At 49.4% G+C, this 27,669-nt stretch overlaps 1 protein-coding gene across 3 annotated transcripts in view; it reads left to right on the forward strand.

Moving 5' to 3' along the window:
- The window catches only part of LOC138468391 (zinc finger protein 432-like), a 96,607-nt gene extending 75,058 nt beyond the window's left edge, over positions 1–21,549 (forward strand). For all 3 annotated transcript variants that reach the window (XM_069608932.1, XM_069608931.1, XM_069608933.1), the window contains one exon: positions 17,798–21,549. In XM_069608932.1, coding sequence (XP_069465033.1) covers positions 18,180–19,100 — 921 coding nt within the window. In that variant the 5' untranslated portion in view covers positions 17,798–18,179 and the 3' untranslated portion in view covers positions 19,101–21,549. The remainder of the gene's footprint in view (positions 1–17,797) is intronic.
- Positions 21,550–27,669: the final 6,120 nt, after the last annotated feature.

Raw genomic sequence — 27,669 nt, forward strand, 5'->3', positions numbered from 1 at the left:
GTATTCCTGGGACCTGGGCTGGCAACCATCATATAGGCTCATGATGCCCAGGCAGGTATTTCTGGGACTTGGGCTGGCCACCTTCATATATGCTCATTGTGCCCAGGCAGGTATTCCTGGGACTTGGGCTGGCCACCCTCCAATATGCTCATGATGCCCAGGCAGGTATTCCTGTGACTTGGGCTGGCCACCTTCCTATATGCTCACGGTGCCCAGGCAGGTATTCCTGTGACTTGGGCTGGCCACCTTCCTATATGCTCACGGTGCCCAGGCAGGTATTCCTGTGACTTGGGCTGGCCACCTTCATATATGCTCACGGTGCCCAGGCAGGTATTCCCGTGACTTGGGCTGGCCTCCTTCATATATGCTCACGGTGCCCAGGCAGGTATTCCCGTGACTTGGGCTGGCCACCTTCATATATGCTCACGGTGCCCAGGCAGGTATTCCCGTGACTTGGGCTGGCCACCTTCATATATGCTCACGGTGCCCAGGCAGGTATTCCTGGGACTTGGGCTGGCCACTTTCATATATGCTCACGATGCCCAGGCAGGTATTCCTGGAACTTGGGCTGGCCACCTTCTCATGGTGCCCAGGCAGGTATTCCTGGGACTTGGGCTGGCCACCTTCATATATGCTAATGGTGCCCAGGCAGGTATTCCTGTGACTTGGGCTGGCCACCTTCATATATGCTCATGATGCCCAGGCAGGTATTCCTGGGACTTGGGCTGGCCACCTTCATATATGCTCATGATGCCCAGGCAGGTATTCCTGGGACCTGGGCTGGCCACCTTCATATATGCTCATTGTGCCCAGGCAGGTATTCCTGGGAATTGGGCTGGCTTCTTTCATATATGCTCATGATGCCCAGGCAGGTATTCCTGTGACTTAGGCTGGCCACCTTCATATATGCTCATGATGCCTAGGCAGGTATTCCTGTGACTTAGGCTGGTCACCTTCATATATGCTCATGATGCCCAGGCAGGTATTCCTGTGACTTAGGCTGGTCACCTTCATATATGCTCATGATGCCCAGGCAGGTATTCCTGGGACTTAGGCTGGTCACCTTCATATATGCTCATGATGCCCAGGTATTCCTGGGACTTGGGCTGGCCACCTTCATATTTGCTCATGATGCCCAGGCAGGTATTTTTGTGACTTGGGCTGGCCACCTTCATATATGCTCATGATACCCTGGCAGGTATTCCCGGGACTTGGGCTGGCCACCTTCATATATGCTCATGAGGCCAGGCAGGTATTCCTGTGACTTGGGCTGGCCACCTTCATATATGCTCATGATGCCCAGGCAGGTATTCCTGGGACTTGGGCTGGCAACCATCATATATGCTCATGATGCCCAGGCAGGTATTCCTGGGACTTGGGCTGGCTGCCTTCATATATGCTCATGATGCCCAGGCAGGTATTCCTGGGACTTGGGCTGGCCTCCTTCATATATGCTCATGGTGCCCAGGCCGGTATTCCTTGGACTTGGCCTGGCCACCTTCATATATGTTCATGATGCCCAGGCAGGTATTCCTGGGACTTGGGCTGGCCACCTTCATATATGCTCATGATGCCCAGGCAGGTATTCCTGTGACTTAGGCTGGCCACCTTCATATATGCTCATGATGCCCAGGCAGGTATTCCTGTGACTTAGGCTGGCTACCTTCATATAGGCTCATGATGCCCAGGCAGGTATTCTTGTGACTTGGGCTGGCCACCTTCATATATGCTCATGGTGCCCAGGCAGGTATTCCTGTGACTTGGGCTGGCCACCTTCATATGTGCTCATGATGCCCAGGCAGGTATTCCTGGGACTTGGGCTGGCCACCTTCGTATATGCTCATGATGCCCAGGCAGGTATTCCTGTGACTTGGGCTGGCCACCTTCATATATGCTCATGATGCCCAGGCAGGTTTACCTGTGACTTGGGCTGGCCTCCTTCATATATGCTCATGATGCCCAGGCAGGTATTCCTGGGACCTGGGCTGGCCACCTTCATATATGCTCATGATGCCCAGGCAGGTATTCCTGTGACTTGGGCTGGCCACCTTCATATATGCACATGATGCCCAGGTATTCCTGGGACTTGGGCTGGCCACCTTCATATTTGCTCATGATGCCCAGGCAGATATTCCTGTGACTTGGGCTGGCCACCTTCATATATGCACATGATGCCCAGGTATTCCTGGGACTTGGGCTGGCCACCTTCATATTTGCTCATGATGCCCAGGCAGATATTCCTGTGACTTGGGCTGGCCACCTTCATATATGCTCATTGTGCCCAGGCAGGTATTCCTGGGACTTGGGCTGGCCACCCTCCAATATGCTCATGATGCCCAGGCAGGTATTCCTGTGACTTGGGCTGGCCACCTTCCTATATGCTCACGGTGCCCAGGCAGGTATTCCTGGGACTTGGGCTGGCCACCTTCATATATGCTCATGGTGCCCAGGCAGGTATTCCTGGGACTTGGGTTCGCCACCTTCATATATGCTCATGGTGCCCAGGTCGGTATTCTCGGGACTTGGGCTCACCACCTTCATATATGCTCATGATTCCCAGGCAGGTATTCCTGGGACTTGGGCTGGCCACCTTCATATATGCTCATGATGCCCAGGCAGGTATTCCTGTGACTTGGGCTGGCCACCTTCATATATGCTCATGATGCCCGGGCAGGTATTCCTGTGACTTGGGCTGGCCAGCTTCATATATGCTCATGATGCCCAGGCAGGTATTTCTGGGACTTGGGCTGGCCACCTTCATATATGCTCATTGTGCCCAGGCAGGTATTCCTGGGACTTGGGCTGGCCACCCTCCAATATGCTCATGATGCCCAGGCAGGTATTCCTGTGACTTGGGCTGGCCACCTTCCTATATGCTCACGGTGCCCAGGCAGGTATTCCTGTGACTTGGGCTGGCCATCTTCCTATATGCTCACGGTGCCCAGGCAGGTATTCCTGTGACTTGAGCTGGCCACCTTCATATATGCTCACGGTGCCCAGGCAGGTATTCCTGTGACTTGGGCTGGCCTCCTTCATATATGCTCACGGTGCCCAGGCAGGTATTCCCGTGACTTGGGCTGGCCACCTTCATATATGCTCACGGTGCCCAGGCAGGTATTCCCGTGACTTGGGCTGGCCACCTTCATATATACTCACGGTGCCCAGGCAGGTATTCCTGGGACTTGGGCTGGCCACTTTCATATATGCTCACGATGCCCAGGCAGGTATTCACCTTCTCATGGTGCCCAGGCAGGTATTCCTGGGACTTGGGCTGGCCTCCTTCATATATGCTCGTGATGCACAGGCAGGTATTCCTGGGACTTGGGCCGGCCACCTTCATATATGCTCATGATGCCCAGGCAGGTATTCCTGGGACCTGGGCTGGCCACCTTCATATATGCTCATTGTGCCCAGGCAGGTATTCCTGTAACTTGGGCTGGCCACCTTCATATATGCTCATTGTGCCCAGGCAGGTATTCCTGTGACTTGGGCCGGCCACCTTCATATATGCTCATGATGCCCAGGCAGGTATTCCTGGGAATTGGGCTGGCTACCTTCATATATGCTCATGATGCCCAGGCAGGTATTCCTGTGACTTGGGCTGGCCACCTTCATATATGCACATGGTGCCCAGGCAGGTATTCCCGGGACTTGGGCTGGCCACCTTCATATATGCACATGATGCCCAGGCAGGTATTCCTGTGACTTAGGCTGGTCACCTTCATATATGCTCATGATGCCCAGGCAGGTATTCCTGTGACTTGGGCTGGCCACCTTCATATATGCTCATGATGCCCAGGCAGGTATTCCTGTGACTTAGGCTGGTCACCTTCATATATGCTCATGATGCCGGACAGGTATTCTTGTGACTTGGGCTGGCCACCTTCATATATGCTCATGATGCCCAGGCAGGTATTCCTGGGACTTGGGCTGGCCACCTTCATATATGCTCATGATGCCCAGGCAGGTATTCCTGGGACTTGGGCTGGCCACCTTCATATATGCTCATGATGCCCAGGCAGGTATTCCTGTGACTTGGGCTGGCCACCTTCCTATATGCTCACGGTGCCCAGGCAGGTATTCCTGGGACTTGGGCTGGCCACCTTCATATATGCTCACGGTGCCCAGGCAGGTATTCCTGGGACTTGGGCTGGCCACCTTCATATATGCTCATGATGCCCAGGCAGGTATTCCTGGGACTTGGGCTGGCCACCTTCATATATGCTCATGATGCCCAGGCAGGTATTCCTGGTACTTGGGCTGGCCACCTTCATATATGCTCATGATGCCCAGGCAGGTATTCCTGGTACTTGGGCTGGCCACCTTCATATATGCTCATGATGCCCAGGCAGGTATTCCTGGGACTTGGGCTGGCTGCCTTCCTATATGCTCATGATGCCCGGGCAGGTTTACCTGTGACTTGGGCTGGCCTCCTTCATATATGCTCATGATGCCCAGGCAGGTATTCCTGTCACTTGGACTGGCCACCTTCATATATGCTCATGATGCCCAGGCAGGTATTCCTGTGACTTGGGCTGGCCACCTTCATATATGCTCATGATGCCCAGGCAGGTATTCCTGTGACTTGGGCTGGCCACCTTCATATATGCTCATGATGCCCAGGCAGGTATTCCTGGGACTTGGGCTGGCCACCTTCGTATTTGCTCATGATGCCCAGGCAGGTATTCTTGTGACTTGGGCTGGCCACCTTACTGTATGCTCATGATGCCCAGGCAGGTATTCCTTGGACTTGGGCTGGCCACCCTCCAATATGCTCATGGTGCCCAGGCAGGTATTCCTGGGACTTGGGCTGGCCACCTTCATATATGCTCATGATGCCCAGGCAGGTATTCCCGGGACTTGGGCTGGCCACCTTCATATATGCTCATGATGCCCAGGCAGGTATTCCCGGGACTTGGGCTGGCCACCTTCATATATGCTCATGATGCCCAGGCAGGTATTCCTGGTACTTGGGCTGGCCACCTTCATATATGCACATGATGCCCAGGTATTCCTGGGACTTGGGCTGGCCACCTTCATATTTGCTCATGATGCCCAGGCAGATATTTCTGTGACTTGGGCTGGCCACCTTCATATATGCACATGATGCCCAGGCGGGTATTCCTGGGACTTGGGCCGGCCGCCTTCATATATGCTCATGATGCCCAGGCAGGTATTCCTGGGACTTGGGCTGGCCGCCTTCGTATTTGCTCATGATGCCCAGGCAGGTATTCCTGTGACTTGGGCTGGCCACCTTCATATTTGCTCATGATGCCCAGGCAGATATTCCTGTGACTTGGGCTGGCCACCTTCATATTTGCTCATGATGCCCAGGCAGATATTCCTGGGACTTGGGCTGGCCACCTTCATATATGCACATGATGCCCAGGCAGGTATTCCTGGGACTTGGGCTGGCCACCTTCATATATGCTCGTGATGCCCGGGCAGGTATTCCTGTGACTTGGGCTGGCCACCTTCCTATATGCTCACGGTGCCCAGGCAGGTATTCCTGGGACTTGGGCTGGCTGCTTTCATATAGGCTCATGATTCTCAGGCAGGTATTCCTGTTACTTGGGCTGGCCACCTTCATATATGCTCATGGTGCCCAGGCAGGTATTCCTGTGACTTGGGCTGGCCACCTTCATATATGCACATGATGCCCAGGTATTCCTGGGACTTGGGCTGCCACCTTCATATTCGCTCAATGCCCAGGCAGATATTACTGTGACTTGGGCTGGGCACCTTCATATATGGTCATGATGCCAGGCAGGTATTCCTGGGACTTGGGCTGGCCTCCTTCATATATGGTCATGATGCCAGGCAGGTATTCCTGGGACTTGGGCTGGCTGCCTTCATATATGGTCATGATCCCAGGCAGGTATTCCTGGGACTTGGGCTGGCCACCTTCATAGATGCTCATGATGCCCAGGCAGGTATTCCTGTCACTTGGACTGGCCACCTTCATATATGCTCATGATGCCCAGGCAGGTATTCCTGGGACTTGGGCTGGCCACCTTCATATATGCTCATGATGCCCGGGCAGGTATTCCTGGGACTTGGGCTGGCCGCCTTCTCATATATGCTTGTGATGCCCAGGCAGGTATTCCTGTGACTTGGGCTGGCCACCTTCATATATGCTCATGATGCCCAGGCAGGTATTCCTGGGACTTGGGCTGGCCACCTTCATATATGCTCATGATGCCCAGGCAGGTATTCCTGGGACTTGTGCTGGCCACCTTCTCATATGCTCATGATACCCAGGCAGGTATTCCCGGGACTTGGGCTGGCCACCTTCATATATGCTCATGATGCCCGGGCAGGTATTCCCGGGACTTGGGCTGGCCACCTTCATATATGCTCATGATGCCCAGGCAGGTATTCCCGGTACTTGGGCTGGCCACCTTCATATATGCTCATGATGCCCGGGCAGGTATTCCTGGGACTTGGGCTGGCCTCCTTCATATATGCTCATGATGCCCAGGCAGGTATTCCTGTGACTTGGGCTGGCCACCTTCATATATGCACATGATGCCCAGGTATTCCTGTGACTTGGGCTGACCACCTTCTTATATGCTCATGATGCCCAGGCAGGTATTCCTGGAACTTGGGCTGGCCACCTTCCTCTATGCTCATGATACCCTGGCAGGTATTCCTGGGACTTGGGCTGGCCACCTTCATGTATGCTCATGATGCCCAGGCAGGTATTCCAGGGACATGGGCTGGCCACCTTCATATATGCTCATGATGCCCAGGCAGGTATTCCTGTGACTTGGGCTGGCCACCTTCATATATGCTCATGGTGCCCAGGCAGGTATTCCTGGTACTTGGGCTGGCCACCCTCATATATGCTCATGGTGCCCAGGCAGGTATTCCTGTGACTTGGGCTGGCCACCTTCATATATGCTCATGATGCCCAGGCAGGTATTCCTTGGACTTGGGCTGGCCACCTTCATATATGCTCATGGTGCCCAGGCAGGTATTCCTGTGACTTGGGCTGGCCACCTTCATATGTGCTCATGATGCTCAGGCAGGTATTCCTGTGACTTGGGCTGGCCACCTTCATATATGCTCATGGTGCCCAGGTCGGTATTCCCGGGACTTGGGCTCACCACCTTCATATATGCTCATGATGGCCAGGCAGGTATTTTTGTGACTTGGGCTGGCCACCTTCATATATGCTCATGATTCCCAGGCAGGTATTCCTGGGACTTGGGCTGGCCACCTTCATATATGCTCATGATGCCCAGGCAGGTATTCCTGTGACTTGGGCTGGCCACCTTCATATATGCTCATGATGCCCAGTCAGGTATTCCTGTGACTTGGGCTGGCCACCTTCATATATGCTCATGGTGCCCAGGCAGGTATTCCTGTGACTTGGGCTGGCCACCTTCATATATGCTCGTGATGCCCGGGCAGGTATTCCTGTGACTTGGGCTGGCCAGCTTCATATATGCTCAAGATGCCCGGGCAGGTTTACCTGTGACTTGGGCTGGCCTCCTTCATATATGCTCATGATGCCCAGGCAGGTATTCCTGGGACCTGGGCTGGCAACCATCATATATGCTCATGATGCCCAGGCAGGTATTTCTGGGACTTGGGCTGGCCACCTTCATATATGCTCATTGTGCCCAGGCAGGTATTCCTGGGACTTGGGCTGGCCACCCTCCAATATGCTCATGATGCCCAGGCAGGTATTCCTGTGACTTGGGCTGGCCACCTTCCTATATGCTCACGGTGCCCAGGCAGGTATTCCTGGGACTTGGGCTGGCCACCTTCATATATGCTCATGGTGCCCAGGCAGGTATTCCTGGGACTTGGGCTGGCCACCTTCATATATGCTCATGGTGCCCAGGTCGGTATTCTCGGGACTTGGGCTCACCACCTTCATATATGCTCATGATGGCCAGGCAGGTATTTTTGTGACTTGGGCTGGCCACCTTCATATATGCTCATGATTCCCAGGCAGGTATTCCTGGGACTTGGGCTGGCCACCTTCATATATGCTCATGATTCCCAGGCAGGTATTCCTGTGACTTGTGCTGGCCACCTTCATATATGCTCATGATGCCCAGGCAGGTATTTCTGGGACTTGGGCTGGCCACCTTCATATATGCTCATTGTGCCCAGGCAGGTATTCCTGGGACTTGGGCTGGCCACCCTCCAATATGCTCATGATGCCCAGGCAGGTATTCCTGTGACTTGGGCTGGCCACCTTCCTATATGCTCACGGTGCCAAGGCAGGTATTCCTGTGACTTGGGCTGGCCACCTTCCTATATGCTCACGGTGCCCAGGCAGGTATTCCTGTGACTTGAGCTGGCCACCTTCATATATGCTCACGGTGCCCAGGCAGGTATTCCTGTGACTTGGGCTGGCCTCCTTCATATATGCTCACGGTGCCCAGGCAGGTATTCCCGTGACTTGGACTGGCCACCTTCATATATGCTCACGGTGCCCAGGCAGGTATTCCCGTGACTTGGGCTGGCCACCTTCATATATGCTCACGGTGCCCAGGCAGGTATTCCTGGGACTTGGGCTGGCCACTTTCATATATGCTCACGATGCCCAGGCAGGTATTCACCTTCTCATGGTGCCCAGGCAGGTATTCCTGGGACTTGGGCTGGCCACCTTCATATATGCTAATGGTGCCCAGGCAGGTATTCCTGTGACTTGGGCTGGCCACCTTCATATATGCTCATGATGCCCAGGCAGGTATTCCTGGGACTTGGGCTGGCCACCTTCATATATGCTCATTGTGCCCAGGCAGGTATTCCTGTGACTTGGGCTGGCCACCTTCATATATGCTCATTGTGCCCAGGCAGGTATTCCTGTGACTTGGGCCGGCCACCTTCATATATGCTCATGATGCCCAGGCAGGTATTCCTGTGACTTGGGCTGGCCACCTTCATATATGCTCATGATGCCCAGGCAGGTATTCCTGTGACTTAGGCTGGTCACCTTCATATATGCTCATGATGCCGGACAGGTATTCTTGTGACTTGGGCTGGCCTCCTTCATATATGCTCATGATGCCCAGGCAGGTATTCCCGGGACTTGGGCTGGCCACCTTCATATATGCTCATGATGCCCAGGCAGGTATTCCTGTGACTTGGGCTGGCCTCCTTCATGTATGCTCATGATGCCCAGGCAGGTATTCCTGTGACTTGGGCTGGCCACCTTCATATATGCTCATGATGCCCAGGCAGGTATTCCTGGGACTTGGGCTGGCCACCTTCCTATATGCTCATGATGCCCGGGCAGGTATTCCTGTGACTTGGGCTGGCCACCTTACTGTATGCTCATGATGCCCAGGCAGGTATTCCTTGGACTTGGGCTGGCCACCTTCATATATGCTCATGGTGCCCAGGCAGGTATTCCTGGGACTTGGGCTGGCCACCTTCATATATGCTCATGATGCCCTGGCAGGTATTCCTGTGACTTGGGCTGGCCACCTTCATATTTGCTCATGATGCCCAGGCAGATATTTCTGTGACTTGGGCTGGCCACCTTCATATATGCACATGATGCCCAGGCAGGTATTCCTGGGACTTGGGCTGGCCACCTTCATATATGCTCATGATGCCCAGGCAGGTATTCCTGGTACTGGTGCCGGCCGCCTTCATATATGCTCATGATGCCCAGGCAGGTATTCCTGGTACTTGGGCTGGCCACCTTCATATATGCACATGATGCCCAGGTATTCCTGGGACTTGGGCTGGCCACCTTCATATTTGCTCATGATGCCCAGGCAGATATTTCTGTGACTTGGGCTGGCCACCTTCATATATGCTCATGATGCCCAGGCAGGTATTCCTGGGACTTGGGCTGGCCACCTTCATATATGCTCATGATGCCCAGGCAGGTATTCCTGTGACTTGGGCTGGCCACCTTCATATTTGCTCATGATGCCCAGGCAGATATTCCTGTGACATGGGCTGGCCACCTTCATATTTGCTCATGATGCCCAGGCAGATATTCCTGGGACTTGGGCTGGCCACCTTCATATATGCACATGATGCCCAGGCAGATATTCCTGGGACTTGGGCTGGCCACCTTCATATATGGTCATGATGCCAGGCAGGTATTCCTGGGACTTGGGCTGGCTGCCTTCATATATGCTCATGATTCTCAGGCAGGTATTCCTGGGACTTGGGCTGGCCACCTTCATATATGCTCATGGTGCCCAGGCAGGTATTCCTGTGACTTGGGCTGGGCACCTTCATATATGCTCATGATGCCCAGGCAGGTATTCCTGTGACTTGGGCTGGCCACCTTCATAGATGCTCATGGTGCCCAGGCAGGTATTCCTGTCACTTGGACTGGCCACCTTCATATATGCTCATGATGCCCAGGCAGGTATTCCTGTGACTTGGGCTGGCCACCTTCATATATGCTCATGATGCCAGGCAGGTATTCCTGGGACTTGGGCTGGCCACCTTCATATATGCTCATGATGCCCAGGCAGGTATTCCTGGGACTTGGGCTGGCCTCCTTCATATATGCACATGATGCCCAGGTATTCCTGTGACTTGGGCTGGCCGCCTTCTCATATATGCTTGTGATGCCCAGGCGGGTATTCCTGGGACGTGGGCTGGCCACCTTCATATATGCTCATGATGCCCAGGCAGGTATTCCTGGGTCTTGTGCTGGCCACCTTCTCATATGCTCATGATGCCCAGGCAGGTATTCCTGTGACTTGGGCTGGCCACCTTCATATATGCTCATGATGCCCAGGCAGGTATTCCTGTGACTTGGGCTGGCCACCTTCATATATGCTCATGGTGCCCAGGCAGGTATTCCTGTGACATGGGCTGGCCACCTTCATATATGCTCATGATGCCCAGGCAGGTATTCCTGGGACTTAGGCTGGCCACCTTCATAGATGCTCATGATGCCCGGGCAGGTATTCCTGTCACTTGGACTGGCCACCTTCATATATGCTCAGGCAGGTATTCCTTGGACTTGGCCTGGCCTCCTTCATATATGGTCATGATGCCAGGCAGGTATTCCTGGGACTTGGGCTGGCCACCTTCATAGATGGCCATGATGCCCAGGCAGGTATTCCTGTCACTTGGACTGGCCACCTTCATATATGGTCATGATGCCAGGCAGGTATTCCTGTGACTTGGGCTGGCCTCCTTCATATATGGTCGTGATGCCCAGGCAGGTATTCCTGGGACTTGGGCTGGCCGCCTTCATATATGCTCGTGATGCCCGGGCAGGTATTCCTGGGACTTGGGCTGGCCACCTTCACATATGCTCATGATTCCCAGGCAGGTATTCCTGGGACTTGGGCTGGCCTCCTTCACATATGCTCATGATGCCCAGGCAGGTATTCCTGGGACTTGGACTGGCCACCTTCACATATGCTCATGATGCCCAGGCAGGTATTCCTGTCACTTGGGCTGGCCTCCTTCACATATGGTCATGATGCCAGGCAGGTATTCCTGGGACTTGGGCTGGCCACCTTCACAGATGCTCATGATGCCCAGGCAGGTATTCCTGTCACTTGGACTGGCCACCTTCATATATGGTCATGATGCCAGGCAGGTATTCCTGTGACTTGGGCTGGCCTCCTTCATATATGGTCATGATGCCAGGCACGTATTCCTGGGACTTGGGCTGGCTGCCTTCATATATGCTCGTGATGCCCAGGCAGGTATTCCTGTGACTTGGGCTGGCCACCTTCATATATGCTCGTGATGCCCAGGCAGGTATTCCTGTGACTTGGGCTGGCCACCTTCGTATATGCTCGTGATGCCCAGGCTGGTATTCCTGGGACTTAGGCTGGCCACCTTTGTATTTGCTCATGATGCCCAGGCAGGTATTCCTGGGACTTGGGCTGGCCACCTTCATATATGCCCATGGTGCCCAGGCAGGTATTCCTGGGACTTGGGCTGGCCACCTTCATATATGCTCATGGTGCCAAGGCCGGTATTCCTGGGACTTGGGCTGGCCACCTTCATATATGCTCATGGTGCCAAGGCAGGTATTCCTGGGACTTGGGCTGGCCACCTTCATATATGCTCATGATGCCCAGGCAGGTATTCCTGTGACTTGGGCTGGCCACCTTCATATATGCTCATGATGCCCAGGCAGGTATTCCCGTGATTTGGGCTGGCCACCTTCCTCTATGCTCATGATACCCTGGCAGGTATTCCCGGGACTTGGGCTGGCCTCCTTCATATATGCTCATGATGCCCGGGCAGGTATTCCTGTGACTTGGGCTGGCCACTTTCATATATGCTCACGATGCCCAGGCAGGTATTCACCTTCTCATGGTGCCCAGGCAGGTATTCCTGGGACTTGGGCTGGCCACCTTCATATATGCTAATGGTGCCCAGGCAGGTATTCCTGTGACTTGGGCTGGCCACCTTCATGTATGGTCATGATGCCAGGCAGGTATTCCTGGGACTTGGGCTGGCCTCCTTCATATATGCTCATGATGCCAGGCAGGTATTCTTGTGACTTGGGCTGGCCACTTTCATATATGCTCACGATGCCCAGGCAGGTATTCACCTTCTCATGGTGCCCAGGCAGGTATTCCTGGTACTTGGGCTGGCCACCTTCATATATGCTAATGGTGCCCAGGCAGGTATTCCTGTGACTTGGGCTGGCCACCTTCATGTATGCTCATGATGCCCGGGCAGGTATTCCTGGGACTGAGGCTGGCCACCTTCATATATGCTCATGATGCCAGGCAGGTATTCCTGGGACTTGGTGGTGACCTGGGATTTATACCCACCTATAAGCAAGGTGTTTCCAGAAAGGTAGCTTCCACAGAAGGACAGGGCCCAGCCAGTAGGGCAAGGAGTCCTCAGTCTCACTAGAATAAGTGGGCTTTCAGTTAGAAAAACACTCCCCAACGGTGATGCTTTAGGGTGACCCCAAACCGTAATGGTTATTTTGGATTTCACCTCTAATATCTTGTGAAAGAGTGGCAAGAACAGATACAGAAAGTGCAAAAGGCAATTTAAGACTATCCTTCTAACAAGAAATCCTGAAGAAACCGAGAGACATTTCCATACCCTCCTCAAGAGGAGGGAGACATCGTCCTGAACCTCTTTGGGTTGGTTAAAATAGTAGCAGCGTCAGGTAGAACTAGTTTTTGGACAGCTGACTTATTCTTTTCAATAGTCGACGAGCACTGTAGTTATTTAAATAGGGAGAAACAACCCATGTTGCGTTGGGGAAATATAGGTGTTATTGTTTAATAAATAAGCAGGAGAAATGTCATCAGTTTCCGGGCCCTCATCTGACACGCCACAGCACCGTATCTGCTACAACTCATTAATAATGTAACAAGATCTAATATGGCTTCTGTGACGAATCAAAGGTATTCGTCCCTTCTCCCCACAGGGGAGCCCCACTCTGAATCCTTTCACGCTAGTGAGCCTGCTCGGCAAGACCCTCACTAGGAGTCAGAGCAAGTAGGGCCTTGCTGGGAGTGACTCCCTCTTAGGGTACAAGGACTCCCATTCTTGAAGAAACTCCTTAAACCACACAGCCTAGTAGCATACGTTAGACTATCTGCGCTGAAGACGAATGTTACATCTACATATTTGGCTGAAGGTAATGCTGGAACCAACCAGCCTGAAGAAGGAAAAGAAAATGTCTCTTTAAGAGAAGACTCATACTTAACTGGGACGAGCTGAGGAACATAGAGAAGCAGAGAGTATCCTACACTGTGGAATCCCCTGATGTGAGCACACCTTGGAGAGGTGGACCTGAGATGAGTCGAGGAGCCAATGACTTTCGAAGAGCTGCAGAACGCAAGAGGGAGGCGCTGGAGGCCCGGCGTACCCAACAATGAGGGAGTCATTGTGAAACAGGAAAGCAGAGTACTGTGTCAAATGGTGACAGGACCACATCTATGTCATGGAGGCCAGGACGTGCGACAAAACACGCCAAGAGGCAAAAGGGGGTGTAGACAGCTGCCCCACGTCAACCTTCGTATACAACAAAAGGGAAGCTGAGTTCGGGAGCATGATGAAATCAAGGATCGAGGAAAAGCTGCATCGAAGAGGATCACCCGAGCAAATGCCATGGTTCACAATGGGCCCAAACATACAGAGAGGTAATGTTGAGAACTGGAGAAGCAGGAAACCACTGGGGTAGCCGTAAATGAGAAGAGAAACTCATCTTAGTAATCATGACTAGTTAATTAATATAAACCTGTGTAATTGCAACTGTGTAAAGCTGATAAGTGGAGATTGAATAACCCTGTGTGGGAAGTCTGTAAAGACTCCGAACACAGACCCGATAAAGGAGATGCATTACTATATGAACTCCAAGATGAAAAGGGGAGAAACTGTGGCATAAAATCTTGAAATAAGACGGGGCTATCAAGTGAAGAAGATAGTTATGAAGAGAGAACCCAGGAAAGGGTAAATACCAAATGGGATGAAACCACGTCCAAGCTGAGAGAGCCTGGATCAATAGATTATGAGAGGTCTAAAACCTCCTACAAGAATGTGAGAAAGTATCACACAGAAAGTTGTCATAAATACCTCACTGAAGAGAGTTCCAAACCCAAGACTGTTCTAAAGGATCTACAAGAGTTAATCCAAGGGATAAAGTGACTATTACCTAAGATTGTGCTCGACAAGCAGCAAAAGGAATAGAGACGTTCATGCAAAGAGACTGTCAGAAGGTATTGGCATACCAGGAGAACCAAGACAATCTCCTGGGCTTGTTTAAGCTGGCTATCTTAGTGGTAGAATTAGATGCAGACTGTGAACATTTATTTCTTTTTGGACTTCATGATGACAAATGACCACCTTTTAGTTCCTTTAGCAGGGTTGGGACAGAGGGGCCTTTTTTCGTATTATTTGAATAAAAGTGAATCAGAATGTCCTAAAAGAGTCAGACTACTCCTTCCGCCCCACCACACACCCAAGTCCTAGTTCTCTGCTGAAATTGTACACGTGTATAAAAAAGGGTGGGGGGGTTCTGAATGCCCACCAATTATTGACCAATTTCACTTCCTGACTTCTCATGAACATTTTTGCTAGGAGTTGTCCTTGGAATACTTGGATTGATAATTCTGCATTGATCATGGACAGACAGGGCTTAGAGAAGGGGCAAGCACTATCGATCAGTGCCTTAGGTTATCTCTTCTGATAAATATGTTACACCAAGGAATGTTAGTCTGTTTGTTGATCTACATACTGCCTTTGATACAGTTCCTCGTGCAATTGTGGGATACCTCACGCTTTATTATCAGCAATCGTACTACTATATAGGGAGAATGAGGCTGTGGGGAGGTGGGGATTGGAGGGGCAACCATAGCACCCATTTAAGTTTTATATGTATTGAGACATGGTTGTGTGCTGGACCCAACCTTGTTTTTACTTTATATCGATGGACTGTTAGATGAAGTAATGTCCATTCCGACAGATGCCCCCCTCTTTCGCAGATGAAAGATCTTGTGCTCTTGTTCGCTGACAAAGCGATCCTTGTATCCCCAACACCGGACTCGCTGAAGAAGCAGCTTAATCTGTTTCAGAAATTTTATATCGCAGGTGAGCTCTCCATCAATGTTAGCAAAACCGAATCCTTGAAGTTTACAAGGAAAAGAAAAAAACATTATACAACCTAACGTTCGATAAAGACCCCATTGAACACGTCTGATTGTACGATTATTTAGGTGTAAGGTTTTCTGATGCATGCAAATGCATTCAGCAATTGATAGAGCTGGGACCTCTCTCAGGGTACTGTGGTGCCATCACCAAATGTTCATATGTGTTTGATGTTGCAATGAGCCCAATGTTGGAGTCCTATAAAGTTCAGGACAGGCAGAGGGCCCCTTTATGGTGTCAAAAGCTTTTTGATACATGAGGAAACTGACCTACCTTACCTGAACCACATTGTGGTACGTAGACCTGTATTCTACTGCCTTACATTCTGGAGCTCCCCAGCACTTTCCAAATCTAGACAGGCTGTTGGGGACCCTTGGACAGTCGCGTAGGCCTTCATTACCATGGTGATTACATATTAAGAACGTTTATACGATATTGGTCACAATGACCTATGGCAAAACTGTGACACCATCTCTGTCAAGGATAAAGAAACTGTTAAGGCGGATTACGGCCTAAAATGTTTACAGGAGCTACATATCGGGATTAAATACACTGAGGTTATATTGGGAGAATAAACTGACCTGGACATATACATCCTATCTAGATATTATGAAGCCTAGATTCCTTCGCTTTCTCTGTATCAAGTGGAGATTTGCATCCCTGCCAGTGGCATAAAGAACAAATGGGTGGGATGCCGGTGGGTCAAATAAGTGTTCTTATTGTCGGGGAGAATTGAAACTGAGGAGCACTTCTTAGCTTGCCTTTTATGTTTGTATTTTAGAAGGATATATTTTGAAACCTAGGTTTGTACTAGTACATTTACCACTACTATTGATACTATGACCCTCTGTGAGATCCAGTGATGGGGGGGGGGGGGTGTATTTGCACAGGTCATGGCTGAAAAGAGCTGAACTATTGAAATCTTTGTACGTAACAATGTGATCTGTTATCTAAATACGTATGGTGTGACCTTATCAGCCTTGAATTGTGCGTTTCTGAACCATGAAATACGAATGTGCCCGGAAACAGTCTGCTGGAGTTTCCTTTTAGGTTATTTTGGGTTTGAAGATTTTATGCATTTGCACTTTAATAATGACATGGTCCACATTAGTATGTATTATGGAACGTTAAATGAGTCAATAGTCCATTAATTTATCTTTCACGGTCGCATGTGTTAAAGGTGTACTGGACGAACCCCTGGTACGCAAGAGTTTCTAGTGTAACTGCTGCTATAATGGAAACATTTTATTTGTGCATTAGGAATTGAATTGTTTCTGTCTTCACTTGTTATGATGATATTGCCGAACATCTCTCATAATGAATTATTGATATGTGTGGATATTGGTGGGATTTTAAACATTATGAAATGTTTCTTATATATATTGTGTAATTAGCTTTATTTTAGTTTTGCCTTGTGCACTTTTATCACGCTCAATATTGCTCGAGGAAAAATATTCGGAGATCATTTCAAATCCTATTAAAAGGGCCTTTCTACATTAGATTTCATTTTGGCTCCTTTCCCCTGGCTGAGCAGGTGGGGAGGTCCAAAGAATCCAACCAAAGGGACTTAGGTTGTGCATGCGAAGCCCTGAGGGAGACAATTACACATTTTGTGTTCTTATGCCCTCTTTATGCGGCCCTTAGGAACAAATGTTTAAAACCTATGCTAAAAACACCAGGATCCGTTCTGTGTATATATGGCTATAGAGTGGGACTGTAGCTCAACTAATGAGGAGGTTGTTTGTAGTAGCCCACTACATTTTGGAAAGCATGGACAACCGGGACAAAATAAGTGTAGACTGGTGCTTGTCTGTTAGAGGCCATTGGGCTTTAAAACGTCTTAACATTTCAATGTGTTAACCGTTATAAGAACATTTTTGTTTGAAACAACAATTTTAGTTGAACAAATAAAAATGTATTGATTTGACCTAGGCTGGTCTAAAGATGTATATCAATTCAATTGGAGACAAACTGCTGACGCACCGCTGACTTGCAAAGGTCATTGTTGCATTATTCTTCAATAATTGCAGCAGTTATTCTCTACCACCCATTGAGATACTTGTCCCAAATAGACGATGACTCAAAGTCCTGCGCTTTGCTACACAAAAGCAACTAATTGGCCCACATCACTAGCACTGAGAGCCAGCCTGCCTGTTAAATGTTATACTTGTGACCATGAATCTGTATTAATTATGTGCATCTCCTTTTAATTCTATAGGTGATTGATGCCCTGGAGAAATGCACCGAAGCGATTGATAATTTATCTGATGGACTAATGCAGTGCAAAGCCTCATTGAGAGTATGTGCACTATTTACATGGATACAAGTCTAGGGGCTACTTGGCCTTTCAAAGTAATGAGGAACTGGGATTGGAGAAATCTACAGAATACCTGACGATTTTCAATCAAATCATATGAACACAGTGCATTATTTCCTGCAAGAAAAAATGCGTGTTTAGCATTTTATTCATGATAGAAGGCATGTAATGTTCTGTGCCCCAGAACTAAACTCTTCAGTAGGAACAAGTCTGGTTTGTCATTAGAGTAGATCTTCCGATTAGAAACTTGATTTTGAGCCCTGAATGCAAAACTGGGTACAGTATGAAAGGTCGTCTTAGTCACCGCCTGAGAACCCATTCAGGTGAGAAACCTCATCAGTGCACTGAATGTGGGAAAGGATTCAATAGGAAGGAGCACCTTATCTACCACCAGAGAACACATTCAGGTGAGAAACCTCATCTGTGCACTGAATGTGGAAAAAGGTTCAGTGTGAAGAGTAATCTCAATCAACACCAGAGAACACATACAGGTAAGAAACATCATCTGTGCACTGAATGTGGGAAAGCATTCAGTACAAGGGATTATCTTATTCGACACCACAGAATACATACAGGTGAGAAACCTTATCAGTGCACTGAATGTGGGAAAGGATTCGTTCATAAGAATGCTCTTGTTGACCACCACAGAACACATACAGGTGAGAAACCTCATCTGTGCACTGAATGTGGGATAGGATTCAGTTCAAAAGGGTCTCTTGTTCGTCATCTGAAAACACATACAGGTGAGAAACCACACCAGTGCACTGAATGTGGAATACGATTCAGTTTAAAAGGGTCTCTTGTTCGTCACCTGAGATCACATACAGGTGAGAAACCTTATCAGTGCACTGAATGTGGGATGGGATTTGTTCAAAAGGGCTCGCTCGTTATCCACCAGAGAACACATACAGGTGTGACACCTTATCAGTGCACAGAATGTGGGATAAGATTCATTCAAAAGGGCTCGCTCGTTAACCACCAGAGAACACATACAGGTGAGACACCTTATCAGTGCACTGAATGTGGGAAAGGATTCAGTGCGAAGAGTAATCTCACTCAACACCAGAGAAGACATACAGGTGAGAAACCTCATCTGTGCACTGACTGTGGGAAAAGATTCAGTGAAAATGGATCTCTCGTTCGTCACAAGAGAAGACATACACGTGAAAAGGCATCTGCACTCACCATTATAAAAAATAAGTGAGGGATTGTTTTATTGACCAAAAGCGTGAATGGCATATCTCCTCAGCTCATCAGTTTTCATTGACCACTAAATCCCTGTGTATTGCAGAGTAAGCCTTTCAGGTAAATTGCTTGATTATAATTGGTGGAAGAACTGGTATTTGAAATTCATCACTCCTGGAATATTGGAACTGAAGAGACTGCCGGTGGTAAGGTACCCAACATAGGAAACTCTGCCTGGATGCCTTAGGCAAATGAATGACCACAGGAAATGTTGAAACTGCCTGAAGACATGGCTGTTAAAACAATCCAAGAACTCTCTTGTCAGCTACTGCCCTGGACCTGTCATACTCATTTATTACCAAGAAGTCACTGTGACTTAGTGGTCACTTGGTGCCAGAGAACGCATAGATGGATGAAACCTCATCAGTGAAGTGAATATGTGAAAAGCTTTCTTTTCCTTTTAGATCTCTGCCGTCTTTGACCATCAGACCCTTCTACATAGAGGCAGGCATCGGGGGCAGCCCAACTCGCGGTTGCAGTTCTTCCTGGTTGATGGAGCATATGTCACTATGATGCCTCCTTTAATTCCATTGCCCCTGCCTACAGGATGTGGCAACCCTCAGAGATGCTTCTTGCTACCTATCCAAGGCACATACACTCATATGGCTCCAGGTTCTACTCCTATGCCAGTTACTCACAGATCCTGTGCTGCTTATTTGGCAGCACAGCACTGGTGTGGCTGAATGTTCAGAGCTGGGAGCCATTAGCAAGAGGATGGAGTCACACTGGCGAACGTTGAACACAGTCTGGGATGTACCCTTCCAAGCTGTGTGGCCACACTGCCTATCTGGGCGTCAAAACGTAGCCCTTTCAGGCGTTGGGATATTTTGACAACTCAGGGGTTCATCAACATCAGTGCCTGTGATCTGATTGTTTAATCGTACTAGTGTTTTTATTTCTTCTTCTTCTTTTTCTGGGTATCCCTCTTCATTTCGCCTGAAGAACTCTTCTACGCTTCTTTCTTCTACATTCACTTTGTGAGACCTTTACTTCTTTTTACCTTTTCTTCGTCTGCATCTTCACATAGTCAAGGTGGCAATGGATCTGGGTCAAGGAGGGGTTAGGGAGAACCCTGTGGGTTAGCAAAGAAGGGGGAGGTACATGAGGTCTCGCCCTGTAATGGCGAAGTGTATGTATTGCAAAGTGAAAGGTATGACGAGGTAAATGTGATGAAGTGAACGTATCGTGAAGTGGCACCCGGGGCAGAGGGAGCTACCAGTTGGGTTCCATGGTCGCGGGCTGAAACTACTGATCCAAGCCTGCATTCCATGGGACCTGATGGCTGTTTTCCCGGCCCCGCAATCTACCCTTGCACCCTCCCTTGCATTTACATTGTTCCGTCTCTCCCACCACCAGCCCCACTTAGCTCCTTTCTTCTGCGGTGCCTGCCGCGCTGTTGCTACTGCTTGGTGGCCGCTATGGAAATGGAAGAAGGGCGGAGCCCCACCTTCCTGATCCATGGTGGCCATCTTAGTAAAATATTCTGATTCAATGAACGGGATGCTGCGAGGCGTCCCATTCATTGAATCAAAATGCAATGCTCTCACCACCTCGGGTTACTGTATTGACAACCCGGGGTGCTAAAAGCAATAACCACCTGTTCACAGGGCTGGAACTGGTGGTAACGGCCCTGGGATCCTCATTAAATGCCCTCGCTATGCCCAAGCCTTTAACTTAGACCCCAGGTGGTTCCTGCTTTAGTTGAATTGAATGCAGAAGTAGGATGACCAGGGAACCCCTTTTTCTGCATGCCAGCCTCCCTGTGCCATATACATTGAACTCCTCAGAAGGCTCATTTATATCTAGTGGTGCAGCTCTTATCTGAAATGCCCTCTCTGAGACTACACATTATCACAGACAGCCTGGACTCCAATTGCTTGCTGGAGACCCCTTTGTTCTTATTTGTCTTGCTTTTTCAGTTCCGCTTATGTATGTATATCCATCTGCTGTTGAAATCAAGAAACCTTGGCTTGAAAAAGAGCTGCTTTACAAAAAAGAAAGGCTTGTAATCCCGCACACTTGCCCCATTACACACTAAAAACAGACATATATTACCAAATGAAAAGCTCCAATGTTCCTGGACAAATAAACGGCAAATCAGCAGGTAGCCTGCCCCCTGCTTCCACCCACAGCGTACTACGGATATGTTCTTGTTAGTGGTACCAGTGCAGAGCCCTTTTTTAAAAAAATGTTTTTATTTTACTTTTCTGTATGTTGGCATTCAATCCAATGTAACTTTTCTGTTACAAGTGCTATCCTGGCCAAATCTGCACCCTTTTCTTCCCACGTGTTGGTGGTCATAACACCAAAAAGGATTTGTGTTTTGTTTTAGTGGGGTGTGAGAAAATAACAAAAAAGTGACACAAGTTTGTGTTTCAGAAAATGCCAATAAAATGATGTACAAATGAGCCTATGCTTTTTTTTCTTTTCTTGTAAGAGCTATGAACAACAGGTTTGCAGTTCTGAACTTGCCATTTTGCAAGCTTTCAAGAACCATTTGAGTGGGAAGAAAATGAATACATTTTTCATTCGTGAACCTTCAGTTTTGTGAAGGAGGCGATTTTTCCACTCTTCTTTTTTTAATAGGACAGGCACAGAATGGAAGTGGAGGGTAGGAAAACTGGATGGGAAAACCGAAAGGTATACATTTCTGGAAAGAAGATAAAATTTCAAGTTCAGGAAGGGGTCATTTGCACAGATCGGGCAAGAATTTCCCATAATTCCTGTTATTTGCCAAAGAATTGCCAAAATGACTGAAAATGAAGTATGTGCTGGACAAGTTTGCACTTGTAAGGTAATGGCTTCCATGAATATTCAGACAAGCAATGCACCGCTGCATTCTCCTGACTCTTCTGGTTAGGAAATCACACATTTTTCATAATGTTTCACAAAACAAGCAATACCACTAGCCAAAACCAAGCCACGGTACACAGGATTGTCATTCCGACGGCCTAAAGTGACCTACTTAGCATTTGAAAATAAAACCTATATGGTGAAGATTGCCACGCATACAGTTTTTGAAAGAGAACAGGCTGACCTTGTGAAGGATGGGTGACTTGCGCAGGCCAAAAATCATGCAGTGCCTAAGGCAGCGACTGAATGCAGGGCAGATTCGGGAAATGAAAAGGTTGTGTAAGAAAGCGCAGTAGGAAATGTATGAAAACTTCATCACAACCAAGAGAAAACAACAAATGTCCTACATTCCCACAGATTTCCTGATAAAAATGGTACCTCACGTGTGGGTCCCCAGGCCTGGCCCGGCCCCGAGGGGAAAGGGCTAAACTGCCAGCATGGAAATGCTCAGTGAAGAGCATATTTGACCTTGTGGCAAGCACATGCACTGACGGCTCTGGTATCACAACCACCAAGGAAAGGTGGGAACCCCATGCAATTTTGAAAAGGAGAAACCCAGGATTGTTCATCGCTGAAGAAATGTTGTATCCAGAATGCATGACAAATGGGAAAAGTTGGAAAAAATCAATACTTTGATGCATTAGACATGTGGAAACCACAGAAAAGGACGGGGAACACACTCGTTTTTCTGTGGCCACATTCCCTCAGGTATCCCATTGAAAATGGTACCTCACTGTGTGGGTGCACTGGCCTAGTCCGAAAGGGAAAGGGCTGAAGTACAGGTATGACAGGTGCTGTGGGAACACCAGATCAACACTGTATTTATCCTTGCAAGGTATGCAGACATCTAGGACTCGGGTGTGTCAGCCACCAAGTAAAATGGGAAACTCTATGCATTTTTGAAAAAAGGACACCCCTGGGAATCCAAGAGGCATCGCTTGCGTAAATCGCGCTAAAATTACTTACCCAGAATGCACAGCATATTTGTAAATGTGACAAAAATACACTATTTTAGCACATTTCCCAATGGGAAAGGACCAAAACGCTTGGAAAACACATGTCCTACCTACCCACGCTCACACAGATGTCCCGATGAAAACGATGCGTGGCTGCACTTACCTCAGTGGAAAAGAAAGAAATCGACCCTCTTAAAGCCCCAGAAGGAAACACTCAATAATGGCCCGGCCAGGCTCTAGGACAGACGGGGGTGCTGCACCTTATGCCTGCATTACATGTGGGTTGACATCCCCAAATCCAGTGGTGGTCCCGGGGAGCCTAAGCAGGGGGGTCCCTGTCCCTCCCCAGAGGTAAAAGCTCTAACCCGACCAGAGTTCCAGGACGGCTGTGGGTGCTGCCCTTGACCTTGCGTGCCTGTGTCTCAAGAACTGCCTGAAGAACTGCTTGCATCCCTGGATTCCAGCTGTCCTCATCTTCTTGATCTCTCCTCTGCCTTTGACATGGTCAACCACTCCATCTTCATACAAAACCTCCACAACACCCTTGGTATCTCGGGGCAGGCACTGGACTGGCTGACCTACTTCTAACTGACCGCTCCTATCAAGTCATTCTGGGCACCTTCTTCTCTCCTACCTCCTTCTCCACCTGTGGGGTCCCCCAGGGCTCTATCCTCTCGCCTTGGCTCTTTACTCCGCTTGCACTCCTCATCTCCTCCTTGTCCCCAAACTTCCAGTGTTATGCAGATGACGCACAACTCCTGCTGACCCTCTGGCACCTTCCATCATCCCAGACTGCCCATCCAGGCCTGGTGTACTTCCAATGATCTCTGCCTCAATGCCAGCCAGCAACACAGAGTTCCCTCCCATTGGGACCTTTGCTCTCGACTTCCTCCATGGGCTCTCCTCCTGCTCCTTCTGAAGCCAGCAATCTTGGAGTCATCTTCGACTCCTCTGTCTCCTACCTCCCTCACACTCAGGACATTGCCAAGAAGTCCCACATTTAGCTCTTCCTTTCTGAAAGGAATCTTACCTTTTCTCACCTCCCAAAAGCTCAATGTTACCCGAGCCCTGGTTCTCTAGGCTTCACTATTGCAATAGCCTCCTCCTGAATCTACTTTCTTCCACTCTTGAGACCCCTCCAGCTAATCCAGAATAGGGCAGCAAGACTTATCCTTGGCCTCAAGCCCAGGGACCGCATCTCTCCTGCCCTAAAAAGTCTTCTGTATGATCCAGGGCGCCAGGGACCACACTATCTGCAACTCTATCTTACAAATATTCCCCCTCTAGACTGCTGTGCTTTTCTGTCACCAACTCTTGGTGTGCAAAGCATATCGCTAAAAAGAGGGAAGGAGGTCGATCGCTTTCCTCAGCTGGCTCCCTTCTTTGGTACAGCCCCCCCTGTCTTCATCTTTAGCAGGATTTTCCTAAATTCCGGAAGCTCCTCAAGACTTTCCTCTTTACCGCCTCCTGCCCTGCCACCTGCCCTCTGCTAATCTCACAGTTGCTTGAGTGTCCAGGGCCCTTATGCATCTTCAGGGTCCTAACCTCCCATACCAAATCCCCCCCCCCCCCAGTTTCTATCTATCCTCAGCAGTTGCCTTTGGCACACCCTCCACCCTGGAGGCTCGCACTTATAGAGCGTAATGGGTGAGGAGAGTGGAAGAGTGCGCAGAGCGGAAGAGTGCGCAGAGCGGAAGAGTACACAGAGCGGAGGAGTGTGTAAGAATGGAGGAGTGTAGAGAGTGGATGATTACGTTTAACAGACTAATGGGTAGAGCCGACGAGTGTATGGAGCAGACGAGTGCGTATGAGTGAATGGGTGCATAAGAGCTTAGGGGTGCGTAAGGGTGAGTGCCTAGAGCGGGTGAGTGCATAGAGCAGGTGAATGCGTAGAGCGGGTGAGTGAGTAGATCAGTTGAATGTGTAGAGCGTGCAAGGGCATAAAGCGGACGTGTGCCTAGAGCCGACGTGTGCCTAGAGAGGACGACTGCCTAGAGCGCATGAGTTGCGTAGAGCAGATGAGTTGCGTAGAGCGGATGAGTTGCGTGGAGCGGATGAGTACGTAGAGCCGCTGAATGCGTAAAGCGGACAGATCGGGTGAAGTATGTGGATGGAATGGGTGACGTATATGGATAGAACAAGTGATGTATGTGAATAGAACAGATGACGAATGTGGAAGGAACGGGTGACGTATGTGGATGAAACGGGTGACGTATGTGGATGGATGACGTATGTGGATGGAAGGTGTGAAATATGTGGATGGAACGGATGAAGTATGTAGATGGTACGGGTGAAATATGTAGATGAAGTGCATAAAACAACTTAGAATACACAGAACGGATCAGAGTAAATAGAACAGATTCGAATGCATGAAACAGATTGGAGGGCGTGGAGTGGCCTGGAGTGCGTGGAGTGGCCTGGAGTGCATGGGGCGGACTGGAGTGTGTGGAGCAGATTGGAGCGCATAGAATTGCGTGACTTACATGGAATGGTTTGGAGTGCATGGAACATTTGAAAGAGCATGTAACCCATCATATCACATCACCACGCTTACTCTCTTCTTCATTCAACTAGAACACAGAGATACTATGACACCATTCGGTATAACTGTTCTCATACCAGCATCTGCCGCATATTCCCCATCACTCTAAGTAAACACTGCTGTTTCCACACCCCCCAGCCAGGTGTTCTCCTCAGGTTTAACGCAGCCACTTTCGGTCTGGATAAATCCTGCCAGAACGAACACATACTCCCGATCTCTCAACCACCACACCTACCGCTAAGAAGCAGCTATTACACGAATGCCACACCAGCTGCACACATATCCGGTGCTCACACGCACTTTTGACTCTCTCTACTGACTTAAACTCCGGTTCCCAAGGGCGTTCAACCTACCAGCGCCTTCAGACCATACCAATGGTACATAAGGCGCTATATAAATGCAAAGTAACATAACATAACATATATTGCACTTCAACTGTTGGCACCCCAGCACCTACCCCATCCCCCCTCCCTTCTGCACTTGCACGTTCTGAACACTTATAAGGCATAGTTTGTTTGTCTACCCTCCCCCACTGCATTTTATATTTTAATTTTGTATGTATTTTAATGTTTCTCATCCTCTTGTCCCCTCCCTGTTGCCCTGTGGGTGCTTTGAAACAGAATTTAATTACTGTATAAGCACCTAACAAGTGAACAATAAATAGATAAAATTTGGGTTGACCGTCCCCAAGCTCAGCGACGGTTCCAGGGAGCCCCGGCGGGTTCCCTGGCCCAACCTGGAAGGAAAAGCTGTAACACGGCACGACCAAAGCTCCAGGATCAACAGATTGTGGAGCCCCTGGCCGCCTTGTCTCACTTGTGGGTCGACTGCCCCCAAGCCTAGCGGCGGTCCCTGGGAGCTCTGACTCAGCCGGGGCAAAGCTCTAGGACAGCTTGGGGTGCTGCAACCAGCTTTTGGCATCTCCCATGCATGTGGCGATCCGAGGGAGCCCTGGTGAGGTCCCCATACCACCCTGTAGAGAAAAGGTCAAACGGCCTAGCTAGAGCTTCAGGAAAGCCAGGGGCATTCAACTCACATGTGGGTTATAGATGTCACGATATTGGTTTTTTGAGGGTATGATCACCTTCATTTGAAATGACGGTATACCGCGGGTATTGCGGTATAGCACGCACGTGTGTGTAACCATTGTCTTGGATATTATTTTGCCAGGCAGTCACATTTTCAACAAGACGCATACCCACACCTCTGGCTCCTTGGTGCAAGTGAAAGATCGTTTGAGGTAGGTTTTTAATTATAAACATATGACAAACCCACACGTAACTCGCTCACAAACAACTTTTGTAGGATACTCATTTGGATAGTGGCGTAGTGCTGCACCAAACTTACCTCTCAGCCACAATGTTAAATCATTGCGGTTGGTAAGCCTGCAAGGGTCTTGCACTCTTGGAAGTTGACACAGGACAACAGGGCCCAATTAAGGAGTGGGGTTGGGGAAATCCCTGGTGGCCTAGGGTTCCTTTGTGCTTCCAAGGGGTGGCAAAATTGGGCCAGACCATCAATTGTGCACACAACAGGTAAGCAACAAGTATATGCACCACCTTTAGGAGGATTTGTGGGCCCACAGGCATTGGGCAGCCCCCAAGTTCACCACTCTACAAGGAGTGGAATGTTTTTTTGCCTTCCTCGGAGGCAACTCGGTGCAAAACAGCACCACTTTGCCCCAAAGAAGGCAAAACATTGTGCCATTTTTGAGGGAAATTTTAGGGTGTAGGGCTGTTTTTTGCATGGGGGGCCTCTCGCCCCTAAAATCATTACAATGGTGGGCTAGTGGGGATTGCTGGTCGAGGATCGAATGATCCTCGACGAGCAATCTCCTTGTGTGAGGGCTCGTTGGAAGGCTGGAGTCTCCCTTTTCCAAAGGAAATCTGATCGCAATTAAGCTGACCATTCTGTAATTTAAACCGTATCTAACAGAGTTCATGAAAATGATATGGACATTCAGCCTCAATCTGTCACTATGTAAAAACAGTAAGACAAGATTGCTTACTGGCGCCTCCGTTGGTGTGCTTTTATCTGTTTCTTTTGTCGGACTTTGTTCAAGGACAAACTGCTCCCTGGTATTGTAGCGCACCATTTGTTTTTATTTGTTATGTGTGATCTGAACAGGCCCCTGATCTTGGTTTGTGTTGGAATGCATGCACTGGTGAACATTTGTA

This window comes from Ambystoma mexicanum, chromosome 4q, assembly GCF_040938575.1.
Source record: "Ambystoma mexicanum isolate Mex_15411 chromosome 4q, UKY_AmexF1_1, whole genome shotgun sequence".
Taxonomy (NCBI): Eukaryota; Metazoa; Chordata; class Amphibia; order Caudata; family Ambystomatidae; genus Ambystoma; species Ambystoma mexicanum.